The sequence below is a fragment of the Gigantopelta aegis genome, chromosome 5 (assembly GCF_016097555.1).
Source record: "Gigantopelta aegis isolate Gae_Host chromosome 5, Gae_host_genome, whole genome shotgun sequence".
In the NCBI taxonomy this organism is placed as follows: domain Eukaryota; kingdom Metazoa; phylum Mollusca; class Gastropoda; order Neomphalida; family Peltospiridae; genus Gigantopelta; species Gigantopelta aegis.
Window position 1 is genome coordinate 19,778,152 of NC_054703.1, and position 27,008 is coordinate 19,805,159.

The 27,008-nt window shown below is 37.2% G+C and overlaps 1 protein-coding gene and 1 non-coding gene across 7 annotated transcripts in view; both read left to right on the forward strand.

The window, feature by feature from the left end:
* The first annotated feature begins 1,734 nt into the window (after positions 1-1,734).
* Positions 1,735-1,849, forward strand: LOC121373855. Its single transcript, XR_005958147.1, has one exon. It is a non-coding gene; the product is annotated as a U5 spliceosomal RNA (small nuclear RNA).
* A 2,755-nt stretch (positions 1,850-4,604) lies between these two features.
* The window catches only part of LOC121373365 (transcription factor 12-like), a 162,176-nt gene continuing 139,772 nt past the window's right edge, over positions 4,605-27,008 (forward strand). For 5 of the 6 annotated variants that reach the window (XM_041499965.1, XM_041499966.1, XM_041499967.1 and 2 more), the window contains exons 1-2: positions 4,605-4,787; positions 12,269-12,356. In XM_041499965.1, the coding sequence (XP_041355899.1) occupies positions 4,729-4,787; positions 12,269-12,356 (147 nt within the window). In that variant the 5' untranslated portion in view covers positions 4,605-4,728. The remainder of the gene's footprint in view (positions 4,788-12,268; positions 12,357-27,008) is intronic. The other variant, XM_041499969.1, reaches the window with a different exon arrangement.

The window sequence follows — 27,008 nt, forward strand, 5'->3', positions numbered from 1 at the left end:
GAGCAACAGTTGTGGACACGAGTTTTAGTCTATTTTTAACGATATTTTACCGTTTCAACGTCACAGACTCTTGTTTCACTTTCTTATAACGTTATCCAAATGTGTTATACAAGTTTGTAACTTAACACAACTTAGTGTCCAGTTTTAGAGGTTGAAACTAAGGTCTTCGCCTTTAAACGTGTTTCTAATCGTCCCAGTGTTTGCATTCGGTCAAACTTCATTTTATTTCCTAACTTTTTCCCCCATACATATGAAATTATTGGAATACCAAATCCAGTTTGGGCTCCTTACAAATATTATACGATCGGAAACACATTGAACATATATTATAGACACTGATATTCTAAACAAGAAAATATATTTAATATGTAATACTAGTATAGTTGTTACAATATTTTAATAGTCGAGGGGTGGGACGTATCCCAGTGGTAAAGCGCTCGCTTGATGCGCGGTAGGTCTGGGATCGATCCCCATCGGTGGGCCCATTGGGCACCACGACTGGCCGTGATATGTGTTATCCTGACTGTGGGATGGTGCATATAAAAGATCCCTTACTGTTAATTGAAAAGAGTAGCACATGAAGTGGCGACAGCGGGTTTCCTTTCTCAATATCTGTGTGGTCCTTAATCATATGTCCGACGCCATATAACAGTAAATAAAACTGTTTTGAGTGCGTCGTTAAATAAAACATCTCCTTCCTTCCTTATTAGTCGAAAACAGCTTACAAAATATGCTACAAACACAAGTTAGTTCCTGTAAATCTCGTTTCTTATCAGTCGAAAACAGCTTACAAAATATGCTACAAACACAAGTTAGTTCCTGTAAATCTCGTTTTTTATTGGGTTCGAGCTGCAGGTCCGTAGGAATGATATCTGGAGTGGGGTGGGGCGGTGGCAATATATAATGGAGGGGGGGGGGGGGAACTATATATATTTTGTTAATTAAATATAGGGTAGGACAAAAACCGTACATTTTCGTCTTTTGGTGGGGGAGTGGGTACAGCCCCACAACACCCCGGTTCCTATGGGCCGGAACTGGTCCTAATTTGCGAACCTACCACTTACCAGGCAGGTTTTAGCTCAATCGGTTGATTGCTCGCCTGAGGTGCTTGAGTTGCAGGATCGAACCACTTCGGTGGATCCATTTAGCTAATTGGGTTTTTCTTCTCGTTCCAAACAGTGCATAATAACTGGTCAAAGGCCGTGGTATACACTTTCCTGTTCGTGGGAAAGTGCATATAAAAGATCTCTTGCTACTAATGGAAAAATGTTGCGGGTTTCCTCTCTAACAGTAAAGTCTATGTCAGAGTTACAAAATGTTTGACATTCAATAGCCGATTATTAATCAATCAATCAATCAATCAACCAATGTGCTCTAGTGGTGTCGTTAAACAAAACAAACTTGGTCGACTCGGTTCATGCATACTAGCCTATATACCACCATGACTCAACCCACAAAAGGGCACCTGTGGGACGTTAACACGGCGTTAACCTTGTTATTTTATCAACGAATGCTTTTGTCAGTAGTTTTGATATACATGGATAACTACAATAGTGTCAGTCATAAAAGTAAATACATAATATAGCAAAATATCATATATGTAAGTAACCTTTAGTTTATAAACTTTTGTTATTAAATGAATAATTCATTACTATTAATGATGTTACAAAATTCAGAACACCACAGCCGTAATGTTTTACAATTCTTATAAAGTCACAAAAGCCGATTGATAAGTAACTCTGGTCTCATTTCACAGAATAAATCTTTCGCCTTTTACTAAAGATTTCCGTGGAAAGGGACAACTCAATGAGTCTATAGACTTATTTTTGTAATCCTACGTTTGTAGGATATTAATTAAACTAAAATAGTTGTTAACAAATTTTTATTATTATTTTTAGTATTATTGTTTTGGGGTTATCAACTTGTAGTTATTTATTAAAGGGACATACCCTAGTTTTAACCCGTGAAAATTAACACTTAAGTTTAGTTAATCTACGAACCCGTAACACATTTGGATAAAGTTACATTTGAGTAAACCATCAGTCTGTGACTTTGAAATGGTGAAATACCCTTTAAAAATAGACTAAAACTCGACTCCATAACTGTTACTTCTCAGACGCATGTGCGTTTTTAAAAACATGAGAAATGCATTTTGTGATATTAAAAACACCAGGATGACCAAAAAACACTTCGAATGTACGGAAATTGATAATCTAAACAATAAAATCTAAGTTAAGTATGATTTCAGTTATCAAAAACGGTTATAATAGTCAGAAATATGCGATAGTGTCTAAAAACTAGGTATGGCCCTTTAACACTTCAACCGTTTGCGGTTTGTTTAGTTGTAATTTTTTATCGGAAAGTCGGTTTATTTTTATTTTCAAACTCTTTCTTTAAATAGTATAAATTGAATTCAATTGCCTTTTATTATGGAAGAATAGTCTAGGTAGTTTGTTTTTAATTCTTACTGTTTGAAAACTTTCAAATGTTCTGAAATTTTCTAGTTCATCACTCGGATCCCCTTAAAATAAGGCTTTTCCTCACTTTTTATAAACAAAAGGTTTACGATCAATGAGTATTTTGCTATAGATTGAACATAGTTCCACAAGTGATATTACTTTGCAGAATGCAAGATATTAATGTTCAGTAGCATCATTTTACGATGTTTGTTGCAATTGACGATTATTTAATTATATTATGCCATATATTAATTCCTAATTAGGGCCCAATTTCACAAGCCTAGTTTTGCACGTAAACGTACATCGACCAAACCACAATTCTTATTATTGTTAAAAGTATAATAAATATAGTTAGAAGTATACATTTTAAATTTTCGTTTGTAATTAAAATTATCTAAAGTAATAATGTAATTTTCTGCATGAAATAGACGGTAAACATATGACCGGTATACAGGGCCGTAGCTAGCGGAAAAATCCGGAAAACATTATAGAAACTTAAACAAAATTCTCTTCTTAACCGGTTAAGGAGTTTTAGACTATTAACTACTCAGATGCCACCCAAAACAAAAAATCCTAGCTACGGCCCTGGTATAACTGCTAATCGCAGACGTAAATTTACGATGTTTTGTGAAATTGGCCCCAGGCACGACGGAGTAGCCCCCCAATAATTCTGAATCAACAATATTATTGGTAGTAAATCACAAGGCAGCGATGAATTTTACTTGTAGAATGCAGAAAATTGCATTTTAGGACATCTAGTTTTCAAACCTTTACGGGGGACCATACCCGAAACCCTAGATATTTTGCTTTGCACCAGCGATCTGTCAGCCCCCCCCCCCCACCCACCCCCCACGTCTACTTGCTTCCGCCGTGCCTGCTTATATGTCTTAAACGCTTCTTCAGGGTGTGTGTGTGGGGTGGGGGGGTCTTGTCTTTCTGCATAGGCAAGTATGACATATATCCAAAAAAATATTACAAATTTGTTTTTAGGTTTAATAAAAAAAATAAAAAATAGTCAAACGCTGTACCATTATGCACGGCTAACTATATTTCGTTAGGTAGGTTTGGTCAGACATATTTGACACGTGTAGTATTAGAGGAAACCCGCTATATTTTCCAGTCGACTGTTTGGGGCAAAAAAAAATCTACTTACAATATGATTAAAGTTGGTAGAAGGAAAGGAAACTCTTTTTGCGTGCCCATATCCCGAAGGTTCAGGCACGCCCACCCAGGACTTTAGTCTCTAGTATCGCCAGTGGCCAATTCCAGGGCAGGTCGGAGTTGGTGAATGATTTCCTTTTACATTAAACAAATATATATATACAAATATATATACACATTGAACATAGGTCAGGTCAGGTTATAGGGCTTGACGTGCATATTCAGAGAAAGCTGTTGTAGCGCACGCCTGTTATGGATGCAAGTGGCGGCTTACGCCGGCTCCTTCGTCCAGGACAGGAAAGTTTGAACATAACGGACCGTGAGGTATAAGTACACCACCTCACTGAATTGCATATTTTCTAAAGTTATAATTTTCTTTAGCTGTTAACTGAAGAGGAATTAGAAAAAACACACGGCCTTCACAAAAAATGGAGGCTGCATTTGTAATAACCTCCAGTGTGTTTAAGTTAATTTACCACCACTTGTAAATAATATAACACCTAACGTTTTAGCTCCGGGTGACATACATTAGCTGGGAGACAAGACCGATTAAATCTCCAATCGCCTCTTGGTGGCGTTCAAAAGCCCCCGACACGTGTAGGCAACACCTCAACAGGGAAATCCTCCTTTATCTGGGGTCTACGAGGAAATCCCTCGGCTTGATTGGACATATTTTTGTATCTGTCTGTCAATCAAACCAATCAGCTGCTGGTTTACAATGGCCGCCTGGAAGAAAGGATGAAAACACTGGCCTCAGCACACAGCTCTCTACAGAACCCATCCGCGGTTTAACATAGTTCCACAGGTGATATTATTTTGCAGAAATACAAGATATCAATGTGCAATAGCATCATTTTACGATGTTTGTTGCAACTGTTAATTATTTAAATATACAAAGTCCACCGTATCGCTTCTGTCAAGATCGGAAATCAATTGAAAGATCCCGCGGATGGATATTTAAATGTCTGTAAAGCGGCCGGCGTCATCACAAAGAGGATAGGACTATGTCAGAAAGTGTTTTTTAAGGTGCAAGGACCTACGTAAGAATACGTCAAAAACACTGGGAAATTTACCGATAGACGCACGGACTGACGGACTTTTCTGAGTGATGCAAAATCCTGACCGGGGCGCGGGCGATCAGCACCATTGGGACCGTATTCCAGGAAGGTAAGAGGGAACGTGCTCTCCCGTCGCCATTTTGGCCCGTTTCTTTCGATCCATTGTATCCGAAATTCGCCACATCCAGCGATCTGCCAGCTCCGTCGTCGCCGTATTTCCTACCGAGCGGTCAGTTTCCAATGCGCGCGCGTCAATGTCACGACGTTGTCAAAGTTTGCACGTGCATTGCGTACTGACAAACGTAATAACGTAACATTTGTCTTGGCATTCGATTCCTTTTATTTTTACTTTTCTATAAAAAAAATTCCAACTCTTTAACTTAAGCATCCAACTATGTTATTGTTTTGCCATATTATATAACCAGTGGCGTTGTAAACAATTCTATACATGTCGACAGTCCGTAATGAGAGAGACAATACAACGTGTGCATGGCTACACCTGCATTTTCCAACTGTTGCCTTTCTTGGTTTAATGATATCTGTTTCCAAGCTGCAGATTTCAGCTGTGCGTGCCACCTGGTTTGCCATCTGGCGTAGTTCACTGGTCCCCATCATACAATTCACAATAGCATTGCTGGCTTACAGACTAGTTACTAGCATAATACATAATTAACACCTAGTATCAAAATAAACACAGGGTTTATGACAACAATTGGGAGGTTTCCAGGAACGTTTTTTTTTAAAATTTTGGTTATCTGCATCATACAATTCACAAGAGCATTGCTGGGCTATCTCTGGCACTTGCCAAATTCACCAATTGCAAATTTTGAAAGTAGTTGGCAAATTTTATTTTAATTTGGTGAAATAATTTCATATAATAAGCAATTTTTGTAAAAAAAAAAGTAACTGTCAATTTTTAAAGTTTAATAGACAATTTGGTGAAATGTTTTGCTCCCGCAGGGCCCCAGAGCTAGCCCTGCAATGCTGGCTTACAAGCTAGTAACATAATACATAATTAACACCTAGTATCAAAATAAACAGGGTTTACGAAAAGATTAGGACATTTCAAGGAACATTTTATTTTTAAAATTTTGATTATATGCAGTTGTAAATAGATTAGCAATAAGTCAATGACAATTGAACATACAGTGGCGTAGGAAGGTTCCAAAAGGTGGGGGTGGGGGCACACAAACATTCTCTGGTTAGAAAGATCTATAGAGGTTAGTGTACACTGTACATGCTGGACCAGTGGGGGTTCGACTGTTCTCTGGTTAGAAGGACCTGGTTAGAAAGATCTATAGAGGTTAGTGTACACTGTACATGCTGGACCAGTGGGGGTTCAACTGTTCTCTGGTTAGGAAGACCTAAAGTGGTTAGTGTACATTGTACAGGCTGGACCAGTGGGGGTTCGACTGTTCTCTGGTTAGGAAGACCTAAAGCGGTCAGTGTACATTGTACAGGCTGGACCAGTGGGGGTTCGACTGTTCTCTGGTTAGGAAGACCTAAAGTGGTCAGTGTACATTGTACAGGCTGGACCAGTGGGGGTTCGACTGTTCTCTGGTTAGGAAGACCTAAAGCGGTCAGTGTACATTGTACAGGCTGGACCAGTGGGGGTTCGACTGTTCTCTGGTTAGGAAGACCTAAAGCGGTCAGTGTACATTGTACAGGCTGGACCAGTGGGGGTTCGAATGTTCTCTGGTTAGGAAGACCTAAAGCTGTTAGTGTACATTGTACAGGCTGGACCAGTGGGGGTTCGACAGTTCTCTGGTTAGGAAGACCTAAAGCGGTCAGTGTACATTGTACAGGCTGGACCAGTGGGGGTTCGACTGTTCTCTGGTTAGGAAGACCTAAAGCGGTCAGTGTACACTGTACATGCTGGACCAGTGGGGGTTCGACTGTTCTCTGGTTAGGAAGACCTAAAGTGGTTAGTGTACATCGTACAGAGTGGACCAGTGGGGTTTCGACTGTTCTCTGGTTAGGAAGACCTAAAGTGGTTAGTGTACATTGTACAGGCTGGATCAGTGGGGGTTCGACTGTTCTCTGGTTAGGAAGACCTAAAGTGGTTAGTGTACATTGTACAGGCTGGATCAGTGGGGGTTCGACTGTTCTCTGGTTAGGAAGACCTAAAGCTGTTAGTGTACATTGTACCTTTTTGTTAATTGTATTATGTACAAACATTAGACAACCTGGTACATTGTTTTAACTTGTAATCATTTGACTACAAACTTTTAAGTACATGTGTGCAACTTGTAAAATATATGTACTCACATGTGCTTAATGATTTTAACATAGTACAACATTATTATTATTATTATAGTGAATACATTTGTGTTCAGGTGTAATCCTAATACAAGACAAAAGTGCCATACTTTGCTATTACATTTACCTGTAACTACAGATTCAACAGTAATGCACATAATCTTTTAATTTTTAAACTGCTAAATTTATAATGTGCTGCCACTTAGTATAAACAGTGGTTTTCTTGAGAATCTTTGTATGGTAGAATGGAAATTGCACAAAAGTATCTATGCTATGGTACTTTAGCTTCCAGTTTTAGCCAATCACCTGTACATGTTGTATAGAGATGGGTATTCAGTGGTGGATCCAGAAAATATCTATGCTATGGTAGTTTAGCTTCCAGTTTTAGCCAATCACCTGTACGTGTTGTATAGAGCTGTACGTGTTGTACGTGTTGTATAGAGATGTACGTATTGTATAGAGCTGTACGTGTTGTATAGAGCTGTACGTGTTGTATAGAGATGAGTATTCAGTGCTGGATCCAGAAAATCCATTTAGAGAAGCCCCCAGTGACATCAGGCAGAATGTCAGTGGAACTTTTGGGGAGGTTTGGAGGGGATCATGAAAAAAAAGAAAATTTTAATATATAATAAAATTATAACTGTTGCAAAATGTGGGGGGCTGCCACACACACACCGATCCGCCTCTGGTATTGCCAAAATTCGCTTATTGCTATACAGGAACCAGAATTGCGATATGTACCACCTTATTGCAAAGATCTTTTCTCAATTATTGGAATTTATGAAGTGCTCTAATTTCATACATGTGTACATGTTATATAACTGGAAATAAAATGATACACCAGTTAATCAAGATTCGTTCTGAACAATTGAAGGTGTTTTTTGTTTAAAAACATAATGCATGTGCACTAACACACAAAATATACCGGAACGCTAGACAAATATTGTCATACATGTTGTTTAAAATTTATATTGTGGTATACCGGTTACACGGAGGGTGGGATGTAGCTCAGTGGTATAGTGCTCGCTGGATGCGCTGTCGGTCTGGGATCGATCCCCATCAGTGGGCCCATTGAGCTATTTCTTGTTCCAGCCAGTGCACCATGACTGGTATATTAAGGGCTGTGGTATGTACTACCCTGTCTGTGGGATGGTGCATATAAAAGATCCCTTGCTGCTAATCAAAAAGAGTAACCCATGAAGTGGCAACAGCCGGTTTCATCCCAATATCTGTGTGGTTCATAACCATTTGTTATGTCTGATGCCACATAACTGTCAATAAAATGTGTTCGAGTGTGCCATTAAATAAAACATTCTCTTCCTTTGTTCCGGTTACACCGCACATCTCTAGTCACCTGCATGCATGCCCAGGTGACTACAGTAAATGATAACTGTTAAATATTCTATGTTGTGGTCACATGATGGTCACATGATCATCACTGCTTGAAATGAAGGGAATGTTTCTTTAATGACATCGCAGCGCATTTTAAAACTGAATTTTCCAAAGTTCGATGTTGTGGTCAGACTCATTGACCCATGACCACAGGGATGAGATTGTCATTTCCACTCTTATGATTGTGTCCACTGACCCATGACAGTTCAAACAGGTGTGTGAAGTTCATTCAAGTACGTGGCTACCTTAACGAGCTCCATGTATTGTTAGACACATACTTTACCTTTGTGGGCAGTCAAAGACTGTCCGAGTGTCCTGCCATTGTTCAGATTGTTCGGACTAACAAAGTCTTTGTAAGATGTAACAAGTAAAATTACACATTGAATACACTTTCTTGTTTACAATATCAGCAGTTGTATATTCACAACCCACGGGTGTAGGAAGGGACCAGAAAGTGGGGGGGGGGGGGGGGAGACACATACACACACATATATATATATATATATAAATACATGTATGCAGAAATATTTAAAATCCATCGCTGCTGCTACAAAGTGGGGGCACTTGTCCCCTATCCCCCCCCCCCCCCCCCCGCTTCCTATATACGTCCTGCCAGTCTCAGTGGTGTCATGGTTAAGCCATCGGACATAATGCCTTGTGGTAGGTACAGGGTTCGCAGCCCGGTACTGGCTCCCACCCAGAGCGAGTTTTAACGACTCAGTGGGTAAGACCATGACACCCTTTTCTCTCTCTCACTAACCACTAACAATTAACCCACTGTCCTGGACAGACAACCCAGATAGCTGAGGTGTGTGCTCAGGACAGTGTGCTTGAACCTTGATTAAAATTTAAAGTAAAATTACACACTGAATACACCTTTTTACAGTATTAGCATTTGTGTATTCATTGAGTTTCTCATATTTCTAATGTAGTAAAAACTGGATATTACCTCCAGATATTATATATGTGTGTGTATGTGTATTTACAAAAAACAATGGTGGGACCTAACCCAGTGATATATAGCACTTACCTGGCTTATATGGCTGGTAATGGTATATCAAAGAACATGGTATGTGCTATCCTGCCTATGGGATGGTGCATATAAAAGATCCTTTGCTACTGATGGAAAAATATAGCAAGTTTCGTCTCTAAGATTATATGTCAAAATTACCAAATGTTTGACCTGGAATAGCTGACAGACTTAGCTTACCAGAAACAATTATGAAATTGAAAGAAAATGCTGTGCTGCAATGATAACTTGGTATACCAGATTTTTTTCAAATTCACTCGAATTTTTTTTTTTTTAAGCAACTAATTCTTATTACATTCTATATTCTTAGAATTAATATCTTTATCACTCATTTCAACCTGAGCTCCGTTTTGTCTAGTTTTGTGCCATTATCAAGGCCGCGGGCGTGTCTGTTGTCAACAGCTGACCAATGAAAATGTCAAGTAAACTGAAGCCATATATGAACATTTTCTTCTTTTCTTTAATACTCGAATAGTTTATGTATTCATTTTAAAGATATTTTAAATATCATAGACTTTTATTCCTACGGGGCAGGCATCGGTTCTGTGGCGATGTATGCAGTTTTGCCACCACATGGCTCAAACCTAACGAAGGCACCGCCAGCAATTGCCGCCGTTGTTGAGATATAAATAGCCGTAGGTAGAGAGCATCACCGATGGCACTTTTGTGCCGTCAGTAGAGCTCATCAACAATGGCGAAATGTACACACCTGGTGTACATTATCTGCCAATATTTAACATTTATACATTTAAAAGATGTCTACATATAACAAGATAGCCTTTTAGTCAGGTTTATTTGCTGCAAATGTCACTTTAAAAAAGAATTGCAATAGGCAGGCTCAAAATTGCCATCGGTGGACTGTTTTACCCTTGGTAAATCTTTTAAAAATTGCTGTGTGAGACAAATTCTTAAGTTCTAAGCCCTGCCACCGTGGGTGAAAGCATGAATATATAACAGAAGAACGCTACGATCATACAAAAAGAAAAAAACCCGAACCGACAATTGTCTTCTGTCCATTGGCTTTCACATGCTACATTTGACTAAATAATATTTGACCACCACTAATCAATTATAAGACACACCCATGACATTAATAACTAATCTATTATATGACACATCCATGACAATAATACACCTACCCATATTATTTTATTCAACTAAGTTAAATAATAATGTTTTTTTTTCTTCTATACACTGGCTCCCCAAAAGTGTTACTGTAATAGTAATGTGAGCGTAATGCAAAACGGCAGCAAGTCTTTATGTAGGCAGCAGATGTTTCATCACTGAATCAGTTCGCCACAAATCAGTTCGACCCCACTACATGCATATGATGAAATAGTGCATATGTGGCAGTGTACCTACATAAAAATAACTAAATGAATCAAATGCTGTTGGGCTATTTTCCGTTCTAGACAGTGCACCACAACTGGTATAACAAAAACTAAATGAATCAAATGCTGTTGGGCTATTTTCCGTTCTAGACAGTGCACCACAACTGGTATAACAAAAACTAAATGAATCAAATGCTGTTGGGCTATTTTCCGTTCTAGACAGTGCACCACAACTGGTATAACAAAAACTAAATGAATCAAATGCTGTTGGGCTATTTTCCGTTCTAGACAGTGCACCACAACTGGTATAACAAAAACTAAATGAATCAAATGCTGTTGGGCTATTTTCTGTTCTAGACAGTGCACCACAACTGGTATAACAAAAACTAAATGAATCAAATGCTGTTGGGCTATTTTCCGTTCTAGACAGTGCACCACAACTGGTATAACAAAAACTAAATGAATCAAATGCTGTTGGGCTATTTTCCGTTCTAGACAGTGCACCACAACTGGTATAACAAAAACTAAATGAATCAAATGCTGTTGGGCTATTTTCCGTTCTAGACAGTGCACCACAACTGGTATAACAAAAACTAAATGAATCAAATGCTGTTGGGCTATTTTCCGTTCTAGACAGTGCACTTTTTTTGTTTTTTTTTGGTTGTATTGTTTTTGTTTTGGTTTTTTGATTGTGTTCACAACTGGTATAACAAAAACTAAATGAATCAAATGCTGTTGGGCTATTTTCCGTTCTAGACAGTGCACCACAACTGGTATAACAAAAACTAAATGAATCCAATGCTGTTGGGCTATTTTCCGTTCTAGACAGTGCACCACAACTGGTATAACAAAAACTAAATGAATCCAATGCTGTTGGGCTATTTTCCGTTCTAGACAGTGCTCCACAACTGGTATAACAAAAACTAAATGAATCAAATGCTGTTGGGCTATTTTCCGTTCTAGACAGTGCACCACAACTGGTATAACAAAAACTAAATGAATCAAATGCTGTTGGGCTATTTTCCGTTCTAGACAGTGCACCACAACTGGTATAACAAAAACTAAATGAATCAAATGCTGTTGGGCTATTTTCCGTTCTAGACAGTGCTCCACAACTGGTATAACAAAAACTGTGCTATGTGCTATCCTGTGGGATGGTGCATATAAAAGATCTTTTGCTGCTAAGAAAACTTTTAATGGGTTTCCTCTCTAAGACTACATGTATGTCAGAATTACCAAATGTTTGACATCCAATAGCCATTGGAGGCAGATTATAGCTCGGGGTAAAGGTCTAGGATCAATCCCCATCGGTGGGCCCATTGAGCGATTTCTCGTTCCAGCCAGTGGACCACGACTGGTATATCAAAGGCTGTGATATGTGCTATCCTGTCTGTGGGATGGTGCACATAAAAGATCCCTTGCTACTAATGCAAAAATGTATCTTGTTCTTTCTCTAAGATTTATATAATTTGTATGCTGGTTATGCTGCATATACTTGTATATCGGTTTCTACAAGTAAAACCAGTAAAATTTGATGTTGATTTTTAACATGAATTACAAATGAGTTTTCTTTTCCAGTCGCTCGGGGCAGGTCCATGTTCGGCTGGGCGACAGAATGACTGTGCCGACAGACAAGGAACTCAACGATCTTCTCGACTTTAGTGCTGTGAGTACTCACATAAACTTTAACCCTTTTTCAGATGATAATACCCATAGATGACTGCTTCACTGCTGCTTGACAGTGATAGGCAGCTGGCAGGTGTGAGCAGCGGGTAGGGTTTTTGGGGGGAGGAGCCGAACATTCCACTCCATCCCCCACTCCCAGCTCAAGCAAATTTTCTTTTTTTTCTCTAAATACATTTTCTCTGGGGGAGCATGTATTTAAACCCACTCTGTAGGATTTGATCACCACAGAGTAAACACACCTCCCCCCCCCCCCCCGATAATATGCAAACATATCTGGACAGCCCATGCATTTAGCATGATTTACACAGCTAGCTTATACACTTGTAAGAGTTATATCCCTTCGCATAAATCTTTTGTAATAAAGATTAGTATATGCAGTGAAAAGTAGTCTTCTTTCCTTTTCACACGGTGAGTTAACTAAAATATATCATTACGTCCTGTAAAGATCTGTCTGCTTTGTTCAACAGCTATATAATGAATTAAAAGATGGTGAACGGTCTTGACAGTATTTCAAGAATTCATTTCAGGCCTGTGAAAAGTGAGCGAAGTATTGTTTTGTTCACGCAAAGTCTAGTTTTGCATAACCCATTTTTGTTCTCATTTGGTCAGTTTTAGCTTTAATAAATATCTATTATTTTTTATTTCATATTATTATAATGAAACTGATCGGTGTGACATTAAATATTACCAGGGCTAGCTTTGGGTGAGCAAAAGAATTTACCAAATTGTCTATTAAAACTTCAAAAATAGCAGAAATTATCAGTTATTTTCTAAAAAAAATGTCAATTATTATATGAAATTATTTCGCCAAACTAAAATAAAATTCATCAATTGCTTTCAAAATTCACAATTGGCGAATTTGGCAAGTGCCAGATCTAGTCCTAATTAGTCCACAGACTGAGAGCTGTATGTAGGCTAATTTATTCGCTTAGGCTGTTAGGGGTGTCAGATTCAGACCAGTAGTGTTTAATAGTAAATTTTTACATAATAGCATTAATTTATATACTCGCGTCATGTCCAGAGGCCTGCTTACCACATTGATCATTGTTGACAGCCATTTCATTGACATGTTACATTTTAGTTGTTTACGAATTATTGTCACTGTTCACGTAATGATATATTTGTTATGCAAAATGAAATGGTTACCTGAAAATGTTTTTTCGTGACCCATATTTGGGTTACACAGACTTTCAATTCTCAGAGAAATAATAATAAACAAAAAATATGGCGTCAGACATATGGTTAAGAACCACACAGATTTTGAGAGGAATCCCGCTTTCGCCACTACATGGGCTACTCTTTCCAATTAGCAGTAAGGGATCTTTTATTTGCACTTCCCACAGGCAGGATAGCACAAACCATGGCCTTTATTGAACCAGTTATGAAACACTGGTCATTGCAAGTGGTTTACACCTACCCATTGAGCCTTGCGGAGCACTCACTCAGGGTTTGGAGTCAGTATCTGGATTAAAAATCCCATGCCTCGACTGGGATCCGAACCCAGTACCTACCAGCCTGTAGACCGATGATCTAAGCACGACGCCACCGAGGCCGGTTTCAATTCTCAGAGGCCTGCATTTCCTAAAGGTCAAAAATCCGTTACATAATTTTGAGAAAAAAACATGATTTTGGTGCAACATGACGTATATCACATGGAGCAATGATTTAAAAATCCTGTTCAATAATTATTTATTTCAGTTTTGTATGCACAAATCAGTATTGTCAACCTAGCAAAGCTTTTGCCGTATGACGTCATACAAGATACTTGACATCATTCTTTGTCAGACGCTAGCTACATTCGGTCACATTAAAAAAGTGTTTCTGAACTGCAATTCATAAACAAATATACAAGTTTTGTACTGTTATCGCAAAACTAAAAGTTATTTGTATTTACTGCACTTCAACTAATTATTTAAAGAGTATGTTTATTGAAAATCTACTCGGAAATACTCGAGTCGAGACATGCTTATGTCACGTGACCTATATTTTTGGTCAGTGACTGAAAATATAAAGATTTATCTAGTCATCATATCTTACCAATGTATACAGTGATTGTGGGATAAAGCATTTTGATGGAAACTAATACCATAACTAGCTCAGTTGTACTAGCATTGGTATACCTTCGCTGCTGACTCCAACATTTGGAGGGGGCAGCATGTAGCGCTCACATGATGCTAGGTCTGTTTAGGATCGATCCCTGTCAGTGGCCCCATTGGGCTATTTCTCATTCCAGCCAGTGCACCACAACTGGTATAACAAAGGCTGTGGTATGTTGCATATAAAAGGTCCCTTGCTGCTAATCGAAAAGAATAGCCCATGAAGTGGCGACAGTGGGTTTCCTCTCTCTATATCTGTGTGATACTTAACCATATGTCTGATGCCATCTAACCATAAATAAAATGTGTTGAGTGCATCGTTAAATAAAACCCTTCCTTCCTTTCAACATTTGGAAATAGGTGTATATCGTTTTGGTAATGGACTCTTCAATTGTGGATGTACAATCAATAAATGATTCTGATGCACCAGTAATATACAAAAAAAAATTATTGATACATGGACCAGTAAAAAAACTTGAACTGTGCAAACTCGTATAAAGAAGAAGAAAAATCTTCGGTTTCAAAAAGATTAAATTAATCTTTTCGTGTCAAGGTTCACAATGGAGCAAATTTTGGTTTTGTAAATTTTGAGAAATTTAGAGTATTTCCTAAAATTTATTAAAATGTTTTTTTTTCGGAATATTTTATTTGCCAAATACTATATTTTATATCAATCTTGTATAAAAATGAGCAGTTGGCTAATTTGGCACTATATGCAGGATGACCCCTGGGCCCATACTTTTGAAGCAATCTTAGCATCTTAGAAACCTATGGAATAATAAAACCGCTTAAGCTATGACGTCACTATGGCATGTGCTGTAGTGACGTCACAACCTACGGTGGTTTTACGATTTCGTATCGCTAAGATTGCTTAGAAACTATCGACCCAGGTTTGTGCTGGAAGGATGTTATAGACTGAGCTATTTCGTGATGTCAAACTAGCAGCAGTGTCTAGCAAGCGGTCACATCCACAACGTAATGAACTATACTGACGTCCAAAAGAAACTATACCAAGACTCTGAGAGACTACTGAAGAAAAACCAAAACATGTTGCATGTTCAAAAGATATATATATATTCATGAGAGTGGTGTTTTGGCATGTTGTGAACAAAATGTCATTCAATATCAGCATAAAATGTCCAAGAAACTGTGCTACAAAGATACATGGGGTCAAAATAAGATGATTCAAAAAGTCACTATCAGAACAGCTTTTAAACAACAGTATGTTAAGTGTCTGCAAAGTCAGTAAACATTGGATTAATAGCAGGTATGTCCACCTTGTGCATCAATACATGCCACAACACACATTGCTGCATTGATGACGTCAAGCGCCGGATGATGTTAGCGGGAATCCGTTGCCATTGTCAATTAAAGCTCTCTCCATGTCCTGACAGTTGGCTGGTGGTACTGGTCGTCTTCTGTTTTGTCTGTCAAAATGATCCCACAAATGTTCCATGGGGTTCATACCAGGAGAACATGCAGGCCATGGCAAAACATGAATGTTCATGTTGTTGAGGAAGTCCTGTGTTATCCTTGCAGTATGGGGTTTAGCGTTGTCATGCTGGAAGAGTATACCGCGTGGCTGCTGTTGATTAAATGGCAACAGAATGGGTCGCAAAACTTCATCTCGATACCTCTGTGCATTAAGGTTACCTTGAATAATAACAAGCCCTCTAATTTTCCAAATTTTAAACCAGTAGTAGTAATATTTTATAATTAAATATTACAATTTAAACGAAGTGTATAATTTGGAAACTTATTAGGTAATCCCCCATTCCTTCTGGGAAATGAGAAGTCACTTCTACTTTTTCAATTCTGAATTATGGTCTGCTTTAAAGGGTACACGTTAATCATTTTCACTTTAAAAGTTTATAAATACATAACCTACTAAAAAATATGACATATTTCTTAATACCTTCTTCCTATGATTTTGAAAGATTTTGAAACCTTTTTGTTTTTTCGTTTGCAACTTATCTGGTTATTGGCAACTGCTGTCAAAATGTTCAGATCTTGCCAAAAAATACATGGTCATTACATTTGATATGTCATCTTTCTGGGAATCTTTTATATAAATTAAATATTTGTCATTTGCTCAAGTTGTAAGGTAATTTCAGGACATCAGAATCAGTTGTTATGTTCATCTTCCAGAAATCTCATCTGTTGTCATGAATGTTTCAGCACTTTATTTTAAAATTTTTCTTAAAAGCATTTTTGGAAATTACTATCAACATGTTTTGTTACAAAACAGGCAGCAGGCCTTCTAGAATACGTTTTTTTGGATTCGGGCCAGTAAAAGTTATTTTGTGCAATCCCGTTAGCAAGTGGTACCAAAAAAATAATAAAATAAAATCTACAACGCTACTTCCTACGATCATACAAAAAAAAAAGAAACATCTACAAGTCACTTCTTTTGATTTGCTATCACATGCAATATTTTACTAACAAATAGTTGGCCACCAGTAATCTCTGACCCATCCATGACATCAATATACCTACTGATATAACTTTATTAAAGTTATAAAGTGTAAACATTAGAAATTCAAAAGTTCATTGTTTTGCCGCCATTTTGTTAAGTAAATAAATAATGCTGTTAATTGTTGTAATATCTTGGTAACATGGATTATTTTTTATAACTAAGGTGGTTTTAGTGCATGGAAACAATTATTTTAAAATTTAAATAGGTACGGTAACTTTATTCTAAACTGATGAAAATTATTTGCATATTTTTCTAAACAAACCATAAAGCATGCCCAATGAGCCTATCTGTTGTGAAAATTGACGAATTGATTAAACATGATCTCAGTATGAAAAATGGACATTAAAAAGTTAATTATTTTAATTTACAGTTTTTTGTGTTATCAACAGTTAAACTTGGACAAGTGAATTTTTCACCATGGCCAGTGAATTTTCAAATCCACTGGCCCTATGGCAAGTGAATTTTAAAAATATTCTAGAACCCCTGGGCATTTTTGGATAAAACACCAGGGTTGAAATTCATTGTTAAGAGGGGCAGTGCAATTATTGCCTTAGGGGTCATGGGATTATGAGGACACCACAACAATGTTGAGGACCCACAAGGATCACAATGGTAAACGAAGGAGTTCTTTATGAGGCATAAAAGTTTTAAAAAATTAACACACACACACACACACACACACACACACACACACACACACACACACACACACACACAGAGACACACACACAGAGACACACACACACAGACGACCTTGGATCAAATTGGGGTGGGATTCAGCTCAGTCAGTCAAGTGCTCGTCTGAGGTACTTGCATCTCAGGATCAAACCACCTCGGTGGATCCATTCAACTGATTGGTTTTTTTTGCCACGTTCAAACCAGTGCGCCGCAACTGCTCAAAGGTTATGGTATGTGCTGTCCTGTATGTGGGAAAGTGCATATAAAAGATCCCTTGTTGCTAATGAAAAAATGTGGCAGATTTCATCATATGACTAAATTAATGTCAAGAGTTACCAAATATTTCACATCCAATAGCCATAGATTATTTAATCAATGTGCTCTAGTGGTGTCGCTAAACAAAACAAACACACTTTTTAAATCAAATTTGCTGGAACTGGAAGTTTTCCTTGTACTGCGTGGATCACTGACATATTTTTTTTACTATATTGATATCCATAAGACATTTCACCCAAAATAATGTATTTAAATTCCTTAAAAATTTGGATAATGGAGATGAAATGGTGGTTAAATGTTTCTGCTTTTATCAAATTAAATTTTGTTCACAGTATGCAAAAACACCACTCTCGTGAATATATACTGACATCCAAAAGAAACTATAGTAACAGGGTTCGAAATTAGCCAATAAATATAGTGGCCCAAAAAATAATAATACATGTTAGCAAATTATTGTAAGTGAACCACAAGTATGAATTTAATGTGGAATACAAATATTAATAGTGGCTCATATGTTATATCTCTAAAGAAGATAATATTATTTGGGTGACTAATGCCATTATTTTTTAATATTTAAGTCGCCCAAACAGAACATTGGTTGCATTTGGCGACCTGGCCACAGGCCTTTTCGAGCCCTGTAGTTATTACAAATGTTTTAAAATCCTTATATAATCTGGATCATGGAAATGAAATGATAGTTAAATATGTTTCTGCTTTTTTGGAATGACATTTTGTTCACATCATGCCAAACACCACACATGAATACATAGCTTTAGAACATGCAGCATGTTTTAGTTTTGGTTTTTCTTCAGTAGTGTCTTAGTCTTTGTATACTTTCCTTTGGACATCAGCAGCATTTGAAATAAGCACTTGTCCATTTGTCCTGACAAATAAAAAAGCTGCTCAGGCAAGCAAAATGGACATCAATGGTTGTCCAGAGGACAAGTAATAATTTTCAGTGCAGTTTTATTTATTTTGAGCAATCAGATATGGTCCTTGTACTTGAATAAAACAAATCATTTATTCCTACAAGTGAATCCAGCCAGAGCACCACAACTGGTATATCAAAGGCCATGGTATATGCTATCCTGTCTGTGGGATGGTGCATATAAAAGATCCCTTGCTACTAATGGAAACATGTAGCAGGTTTCCTCTCTATGACTGGTCAAAATGACTATATGTTTGCCATTCAGTAGCCAATGATTAATAAATCAGTGTGTTCTAGTGGAGTTGTTAAACAAAACAAACGTGAAAACATTGGTGCACAAGTAGATTTCTAGATGTACTTGTCTTGTAGACTAGTGAAAGACTGCTTATTTCTATCGCTGCCGTCAGTATATTAACTGATGCAGTTGCAGAATCATGTCTTTTCTTACATGTATGCACCTATATTGATTAATATTCATGGTCATAGTACTCATACATTTTCATCATTTATAACTTGATTGTTATTGAGTCGTGTAACAAAACACTTTATCAATCTTTTCATCGTTTATAACTTGCTTGTTATTGAGTCATGTAACATAAGTTTAAACACTTTATTAGTCTTTTCATCATTTATAACTTGTTTGTTATCAAGTTAGGTTAACAAAACACCAGTCAGAAATATTTGTCAAATGATAAAAACATGGAAAAAGAAAGAAATGTTATATTTAACGACGCACTCAACACATTTTATTTACGGTTATATGGCATCAGACATATGGTTAAGGACCACACAGATTTTGATAGGAAACCAGCTGTCACCACTACATAGGCTACTCTTTTACGACAGGCAGCAAGGGATCTTTTATTTGCGCTTCCCACAGGCAGGATAGCACAAACCATGGCCTTTGTTGAACCAGTTATGGATCACTGGTCGGTGCAAGTGGTTTACACCTACCCACTGAGCCTTGCAGAGCACTCATTCAGGGTTTGGAGTTGGTATCTGGATTAAAAATCCCTTGCCTCGACTGGGATCTGAACCCAGTACCTACCAGCCTGTAGACCGATGGCCTAACCACGACGCCACCGAGGCTGGTCTGATAAAAACATGGAATAGACAGAAATGATTTTAATTATTAGTCATAGAAGGCCATATACAGATGGTGACATTTTTAATTTTAAAATCATTGAGCACATGTACACACTGGGTCAAGTCATTTAAAATGTAATCAAATATTCTTTGTATGTACACATATCTATACTCTATCAGAGGCAGGGTTTAGCTTAGTCGGTTGAGTGCTCGCTTGAGGTGCTTGCATTGCAGGATTGAACCACCTCGGTGGATCCATTCAACTGATTGGGATTTTTATCATTCCAACCAGTGCACCACAAGTGGTTTATCAAAGGCTATGGTATGTGCTATTCTGTCTATCGGGATGTGCATATAAAAGATCCCTTGCTATTAATGGTAAAATGTAGCAGGTTTCCTATGATGACTACAAGTCAGTATTACCAAATGTTTGACATTCAATAACCGATGATTAATTAATCAATGTGCTCTAGTGGTGTTGTTAAACAAAACAATTAACATTTTTGACAGTAGCCATTGATAAACCATGTGCTGAGGTGTCTTGTTTCTGTACAAAAAAACTTTGATAATATTTGTTCATATACAGAATTTTATAAACCCTTAGGCCACACTTTTTTATTTTTTGGATTACGGATCCTCCGATGTTCATTTTGCCAAAATTTTTATATTTTTTTTAAAGTTCAGTTTTCAGCCAATTTTTTATTTTACTTTCCCACCTACTTATGATTTTTACAGAAGCAGTGTCGGGAAATATGAAATAAATAAAAGTACCGTATATTTCCCATGTATTATGCACACTTTTACCCCCAAAAATACAGGTTAAAAATGTGCACATTATACAAAAAATGTATATTTTAAAAATGTCCAGCCATCGCCCATAAAAATTGTCGATCTGTAGTTTTACAGGTTATTGACAGTGTTCATTACAATGAAATGCCAAAACAGTCTTAAAAGTCGCTTTTCACTTGTGATGGTTGTAATAAATGTAAAATAAATGTACAAAAACATCCATACCTCACCAAAAAGTGCACAAAAATAGACCGTAAATATTTTAAATTTCCATGACATTTAATTCGGCCATTTCCGTTTAACCGGAAATATACGACACTACTATAAAATTAGAAATCTCGCACATTCATGTTGGGCATGAGAACCAAATGTAATATGCTATATTTTTGTTTTCATTTATTTATTAGTCATTTACAGTGTATGAGTATATACTTTTGTCTTGATTTATGCACGTGTTACATGTAAGTACTAGAAATTCAATCCCATCTGAAACGGAGTGCCGAAGAATCATTTTTTCTCCTGACATTTTAATTAATATGTATATTTAAATTTTATCTTAATGAATTTTCATTAAAAATAGTGCAAAGTATGCTTTGAATGGTGTTAATATTTTAATTTATACCCTACCCTTCTGAAATATTGATAAAACAATTTGTATTTTTTTAAATTATAAATCTTGGCTTGTTCTTTTTATATTCCTTTGGGGCTGGTGGATAGTAGTTTCATCTCATACACAGCATACAATACCTGGCTTCAGTACATCAAGGCTGGGAACCTTTTTGAATCTGACCGGCCTCGGTGGTGTCGTGGTTAGGCCATTGGTCAACAGGCTGGTAGGTACTGGGTTCGGATCCCAGTCAAGGCATGGGATTTTTAATCCAGATACCGACTCCAAACCCTGAATGAGTGCTCCACACGGCTCAATGGATAGGTGTAAACCACTTGCACTGACCAGTGATCCATAACTGTTTCAACAAAGGCCATGGTTTATGCTATCCTGTCTGTGAGAAGTGCAAATAAAAGATCCCTTGCTGCTAGTCGGAAAGAGTAGCCCATGAAGTGGCGACAGCGGGTTTCCTCTCAAAATTGGTGTGGTCCATAACCATATGTCTGACGCTATATAACCATAAATAAAATGTGTTGAGTGTGTCGTTAAATAAAACATTTCTTTCTTTTTCTTTTTGGAATCTTTTTATTTTCATTTCTCCTCCATCCCGAACTTCAAATCTTACTGAAAACACCCGCAATACAAAACAATAAAAATAACAACAGGAATTGGGTGAAGTTTATTTTAATTTTTATTCCATCCTCCGACATTGCCTGCTTCAACAAAAAATCCATAATTATAAAGAAAAAAAAGTGTGGCCTTACCTTAAAATATCTTGAATATATTTGGTTATATGCAGGATTTTTTAACTCCTATGCACAGGATGTTTAATGGGTTTCTTAATATATCTTAAATATATTCTGTTACATACATGATGTATTAAAATATATTGAATCTAGTTTGTTATATGCAGGGTTATACAAACCCTATGTTTAGGACATTTAATGGGTATCTTTCTTATAATCTCTTGAATTTAGTGTGAAAATCAATGGGATTGTTATGTTCCAGTAAATAAATGTAAGCAAACTATGCTATCGTCATGGTAACGCATGTTTAAGCTGTGCAACAGATGGTTGTGGTGTAAATGGAGGCCTGTTTTGGGTTGCATTATTCAGACTTTATCACCACACCCAGCCTGTCAGTTCTGTGGATTGGTCTCAAAACACCATTTCAAAAACCTCTCTGCTTATAGCAAGTTTAAAAAAAAAATCCTATTTTTTATATATTACCTTGTGAGATGGTTGCCGTTTTGTTTACTAGTATTTAAATATATATATATAAATACTATTAAACAAAAAGGCAACCATATATATATATATATATATATATATATATATATATATATATATATATATATATAGACTCGCCATTCACAATATACATATATATATATTTTAAACTGAGTATGGGCCTACTATATATATGTGGGGTGGGTGTGGGAATCCTGCAGACTCATCAGTAAGAAACAAGAATTATGCACACACACACACCCACCCCCCCCCCCCCCCCACCCCACACATACACACATTGCTTTAAAAATATGTTTTATTCTTTTGTCTCTGTTTTTTCTTTAATTTTTTTTATCCATTTTTGGATGCATGCAGAGCAGTATACCATCCTAAGATTTATCCATGTTGGTGTTTACGTGCATCTTTTTAAAAAAAGCACATCAAGTCATTTTAGTAGGAATTTCATCCATGTAGCTTTGATAGATGTTATGGCTGAAGAGCAAGTTTGTTTGAAATTTTTTACAAAACTGTAATGTTCATTCAACTCTGTATTGTGTAGAAAAAATTTGTTTTGTTTAATGACACCACTAGAGCACATTGATTTATTAATCATCGGCTATTGGATGTCAAACATTTGGTAATGTTGATATATAATCTTAGAGAGGAAACCTGCTACATTTTTCCATTAGTAGCAAGGGATCTTTTATATGCACCATCCCACAGACAGGATAGCACATACCACAGCCTTTGTGGTGCACTGGCCGGAACGAGAAATAGTCCAATGGGCCCACAGACAGGGATCGATCCCAAACTGACCTCGCATCAAGCAAACACTTGACCACTGGGCTACTTCCCACCCAGTAATGTGAAGAAATACAGCTTTGATCATGTATTACGATTTTGTCATTCACATTTATAGGAAATGAAATCATATGTAATACCATCAGGTGATATTTAACTACAACATGGGAACACCGTGTCGATCTCTGGCTTTTTATTATGACCTTAACCTTTCTAGTTATCTTTTGATCATAATGTCAGTGTCAGACTTAATGTCAAGAATTATTCTTTGCATACACCACCAAGCAGGACTCGCCCTGTTCAGTTCAAGTTTGTTTTGTTTAATGACACCACTAGAGCACATTGATTAATTAATCATCGGCTATTGGATGTAAAACATTTGGTAATTCTGAAACATAGTCATCAGAGGAAACCAGCTATATTTTTCCTAATTATATAGCAAAGGATCTTTAATTTTTATATGCACTTTCCAACATACCACAACTTTTCACCAGCTGGGATCTTTTATATGCATTTTTCCACAGACAGGAAAGCACATACCATGGCCTTTCACCAGCTGGGATCTTTTATATGCACTTTCCCACAGACAGTAAAGCACATACGACGGCCTTTGACCAGTTGCGGTGCACTGGTTGGAACGAGAAGAAACCCAATCAGTTGAATGGATCCACCGAGGTGGTTCGATCCTGCGATGCAAGCACCTCAAGCGAGCACTCAACCGACTGAGCTAAATCCCTCCCCTAAATGAAGTCTTGAATGAGGAATGAGAGCTGCTGTACAGTACTCACTTAATGAGAGCTGCTGTACAGTACTCACTTAATGAGAGCTGCTGTACAGTACTCACTTAATGAGAGCTGCTGTACAGTACTCACTTAATGAGAGCTGCTGTACAGTACTCACTTAATGAGAGCTGCTGTACAGTACTCACTTAATGAGAGCTGCTGTACAGTACTCACTTAATGAGAGCTGCTGTACAGTACTCACTTAATGAGAGCTGCTGTACAGTACTCACTTAATGAGAGCTGCTGTACAGTACTCACTTAATGAGAGCTGCTGTACAGTACTCATTTAATGAGAGCTGCTGTACAGTACTCATTTAATGCATCAAAGATCATAAACAGACATTAAGTATAGGATCATTAAAAGACAAAGCTCGTGATCAGTTTACCCAACGACTTCATTTCTTACATTTTCTTGGAGTAGGGGGTGGAATGTAGCCCAGTGGCAAAGCGTTCGCTTGATGCGTGTTCGGTCTGGGATCGATCCCCATCGGTGGGCCCATTGGACTTATTTCTCACTCAGCCAGTACACCATGATTGGTACACAAAAGGCTGTGGTATGTGTTATCCTTTCTGTGGGATGGTGCATATAAAAGATCCCTTGCTGCTAATCGAAAAGAGTAGCCCATGAAGTGGCAACAGCAGGTTTCCTCTCTCAATATCTGTGTGATCCTTAAGCATATGTCCGACACCATATAACCGTAAATAAAATGTGTTGACTGCGTCTTTAAATAAAACATTTCCTTCCGTCCTTCCTTTATTTCTTGGACAATAATTCTTGCAAAAATAGTTTTTCAACAGATACTTTGTTTTGAGGTTTTCACATAGAATACTAAACAAATTATTAATGTTTCAGGGCTAAAAGTCTGTTTGAATAGAGAGACCCATATTATCATCCATTAAAGGCTTTTGTAGGAGGTATCGCTGGCACTCTAATTTGTGATCTCTCCTGCGATATTCTCCTAGGAGATACCGCTTCTTATAATCTTGATTGGTCAAATTTTAATCACAAGACCTTATTTTGTTACATCACTGTTTCAGTGCTAAACCTATCAGTGACGTCACACCACTGTCGTTCTGCTAGTTAACGAGTCTACTGCTGCCAAATATAGTGACATTCAACCCACATTTCTAACATTGTTTACAATTGTCGCAAATGAAAAGAATGATATGGATGATAAAAAGTATACCACCCTCGTGTCTTGTGATACCATAATTTATCAACACTGGTTGTTAAAAGTATAAAAATCCTCAGCAAGCCTCGGATTTCCTACTTTTATTAACTCGTGCTGATAAATTATGATATCACAAGACACGAGGGGAGTATCCTCTATATACCTTTTAAAAGACTGTGATTTATCCAGGCCCATTTCTAAACAAAGTGGCACTGAAAATTCCCATATACATATACATTATATTTAATTATGTCTGTTCTAATGTATTAATTTAACATTTAACAGTGGTGTATAGCATCATTCAGTAGCCTGAAAAAAAATTCCAAGTATGATTTACTCACCCTAATTTTTTCCCAATCCAGTTGGAGATCAGTTACTGGTGTAAACTCCTGGATAAATCTATGACAGCTTAGTCACATTTATGTTTAGTTTTTTTCATCACCTCGGCTTAATATTTTAGCTGTATTCACTCACAACATAGTAACTCTGTAACAACATTAATGTTTTGAGATGACCCTCTGTCTGAATTTCTTTGCTAGGGTATTGCTGCTTGGTGTTTCAAAGTTTAGTCATGTTTAGTTGTATCATACCCTTTTTTAATATTTTAACTGTCACAAAACTGGTAATTCTGTCACAACATTAATTAGTTTTGAGATGACCCCCTGTCCGAGTGTCTTTGTCAGGGTATTGTGGCTTGGTGTTTGAAAATTTAGTCGTGTTCTGTTATCACCCGTTACTCAGTACAATGTATTTTAGCTGTATTAACTCTATTCACAACATTAATATGTTTTGAGATGACCCCTTATCTGAGTTTCTTTGTCATGACATTGTAACTTGCTGTTTCAAAATTTAGTCACGTTCTGTCAGCACCCTCTGCTAAATATGTTAGCCATATTAACGCTGTCACAACATTAATAACTGTCAAAACATGAGTAACTTTTTGAAATGACCTCCATGTCTGAGTTTCTTTGCCAGGTTATTCTATCTTACAGTATCAAAGTTTAGTCATCTTTATGCTTTATGTTTTAGCTGTATTAATTGTCACAACATTAATAACTTTTGAGATGACCCCTGACTTTCTTTGCCATGATATTGCAGCTTGGTGTTTGAAAGTTTAATCATATTTAGTATTATCATCGCCTGTACAATATTTTTCTTATTTTACCGGTCACAACATAGTAACTAGAGGGCGGGATTTAGCTCAGTGATCAGTAGAGTGCTCCCTTGATGATTGAACCACCTCATTGGATCCATTCAGCTAATTGGTGTTTTTCTCATTCCAACCAGTGCACTACAACTGGTCAAAGGTCGTGGTAAGTGCATATAAAACATCCCTTTCTGCATTAGGAAAAATGTAGTGGGTTTCTCTGATGACTATTAGTCAGAATTACCAAATGTTTGACATCCAATAACCGATGATTAATTAATTAATGTGCTCTAGTGGTGACGTTAAGCAAAAGAAACTTTTTTTTAATAATCAAACATTAATCAGTTTTGAGACGATCTCTTCACTGAGTTTCGTTGACAAGATATTGCGGCTTGCTGTTTCAATCTTTAGTCATGTTCAGTTTTATCGTCGCCCTGTGTTCAATATTTCAGCCATGTTAACTGTGACAACACTAGTAACTCGGTCACAGCATTAATAAGTTTTGAGACGATCTCTTCACTGAGTTTCGTTGACAAGATATTGCGGCTTGCTGTTTCAATCTTTA